The 2587-nt window shown below is 32.2% G+C and overlaps 1 protein-coding gene across 1 annotated transcript; it reads left to right on the top strand.

Annotated features, from left to right (window-relative positions):
• Positions 1-1437: 1437 nt before the first annotated feature.
• On the top strand, positions 1438-2314 carry LOC149165956 (mini zinc finger protein 2-like). The gene has a single exon (XM_089431231.1). It carries the CDS (start codon positions 1645-1647, stop codon positions 1903-1905), a length of 261 nt encoding a protein of 86 aa, XP_089287357.1. The 5' UTR covers positions 1438-1644; the 3' UTR covers positions 1906-2314.
• The last annotated feature ends 273 nt before the right edge of the window (positions 2315-2587 follow it).

Here is a 2587-nt window from a genome sequence, read left to right on the forward strand (position 1 = left end):
CTAAATATTAGATATAAGCAATTTGGAATTGGACTTGAGAAATTAAAAGAAGCTAAGCACAAGACAAAAATCCAAGATAAGCACATATTGCAAGGTGGTCATAGGATTTAAGATGACAATAACATGTGGATTCACTACCTAGATTATGGCCTTTTGGCCATGCTAAGAAAAAGTTGTCTCCATCTTAAATCAGGCCATTCAACATGAACCCAAAGGTTGAAACTCACAGTTTCACCCATGGGCCATCATTTTCCTATTTAAGAAACATATTGGGACAGAGTAATTAGAATGAATGGTTTTTTACTTGTTCAATAAACATAATAAAAGTGACCTAACAAATTTTTTTTTGGGATTTTGAGAGTTTTTATGTAATTTGCTCAATGTTATTATCCTCATGATAGATTCCAATTTTGATAAAACTAGCATAGATCCATCTTAAGTAATGATCTAAAATGAGCCAAGAGGGATCAAATTTCTTCCCCTTCAAACTTCTTTAGAATGCAAAATACAATGTGTTATTTTTCATTATATAAATTGTAATTGTGATTTTTTTATTGGTATATACATAAAAAATGATAAATAATTGACATTAAAACATTTTAATAACATGTACATTGTGACATTGTATCACCCAGATTAAAATGTTTTTTTGGATGTGATTTATCTCCCAAATCTGTTCTTATAAACTTGTTATGGATCACATAAGCCTCCATTCTTTAATAAAATGTTTTTTACTTTATTTTTAATTACATGTAAATATTAATTTGTATTAAAATATTTTATTGCTAACTCATTATTTTTCTATTCAGAACATAATTTTGATTTTTTATTTTTATTTTAAATGGGAAGATAAACTTACATATCCCCTTATCGTGGGTTATAGAATGAGCCTCTTTGCTCAGTAAATCTATTTAATAGTTGGAAATGAAAATATCAATTGAACAATTACCGTGGCTTCCATACATTCCATAAATTCATAATTGAATCTAAACATAATTAAATATAACCCCTTTAAATTTTAAATAAATAATAAAACTATCGGTCCTCACTGGTTAAAGAATCTTGAATTTCTTGAATTAACATCCTCCCAAATCCTATTTCAAAATAAAAATATGTTCAAATTTATTTTATCATTTGTGTTATATCGGTATCGCAACACAAATAGATATCTGTAAATTTTTATATTACTACTCCAATTCAGGATTTTAAAATTTTAGACATCAATAGTGGCATACAAATTTTAAAATTACCCTTATTTGAGTGTTAAAATAGACAAAATACTAATCGATACCCCTATTTGAGAGTTAAAAAAAGACAAAATAATAGTAAATACCCCTACTTGAGAATTAAAAAAGACAAAATACTAGTAAATACAACCCAACCCCACAAGCCAAAAATATTGCAAGATAAAAGTTGGGGTTCATCTTTACAAATAAATCAGAAATGTTGATTAGTAATGCCTTGGATGCCAATCATTTCCACCTGCTCTTTCTTTATGAGCAATTCCCTATGATCGCAAAGGTATCCAGAAGTGAAGGATTCGGCGGCAAATAGCTGAGATCTGTATTTCTACATTTGAGATCAGAGCTGCCCGGACCAAGATCCGTACATATTGAACCTCAATCAATAGCATCCGTAGAAGGAATGGGGTTGTCCGAAATTGTCCAGCAGAACAAAGCGGGCTCTTCGGCAACAATTAGGCGAGGAGATACTGCATCAACGAATGTTGTGCGCTATGGAGAGTGCCAAAAGAATCAGGCTGCCAGTATTGGGGGCTACGCGGTCGATGGTTGCGCCGAATTTATGGCCAGCGGAGAAGAGGGAACAGCTGAAGCCATGAAATGCGCGGCTTGTAATTGTCACCGCAGCTTCCACAGGATGGAAGTTGAAAACGAACCCCGATGAAAGTACCATCCGATCCCTGGACAAGCATAAGTTAAGTGTCCATTTCTACACCTCTGTATAATATTAATCAAGCGACCAGATAGTTAACAGATAGTTATTTGTTCGCCTTTTGCAAGAATTTAGATATCGCAGTTCAAAACTAGTTCTGTATAAGGAATAATATGTGTTCTGTATATCAATTGCCATCTTAATTGTCGATATTTTCAACACTGCTATGGATATTCATACTCACAGGAACATACACATTTGACGAGCGATCGCTCTGTTAGTATATAGGGTAATCAGAAATAGTATTGTCATTTGTATTTTACAGTGTGAGGAGATAAGGGTTTGCTTGTTAGATCTTCCAAATTTCTTTTCAGATTGCTATGGATATTATGGCGAGCTTTGCATTTAGATAATTTCATGTGTATTTCGGTTTCCTTATGGGAATTGTGGCGACTTTGAATGGACCTTCAAATAATTTTACACATGTTTTGAAGTCGTTTTAAAGATATGTTTTGATTGATCAAACAAATTTGTTAGATAAAACCTAATTTTATAACTCTCTTCGTAGGATGGTCTCTATAGGTTTTTTATATGCAATAAACGTTATAAATTTAAATTGAGCCATGTGTATATTTGTATGGCTTATTCTATATGTTTGTATGGAATTGGTAGCTTGCGTTGAAAATTTAGTAAG

This window comes from Pinus tabuliformis, chromosome 5_1 (genome assembly GCF_031772625.1).
Source record: "Pinus tabuliformis cultivar Carrire ecotype Pingquan chromosome 5_1, CPIR1, whole genome shotgun sequence".
NCBI lineage: Eukaryota > Viridiplantae > Streptophyta > Pinopsida > Pinales > Pinaceae > Pinus > Pinus tabuliformis.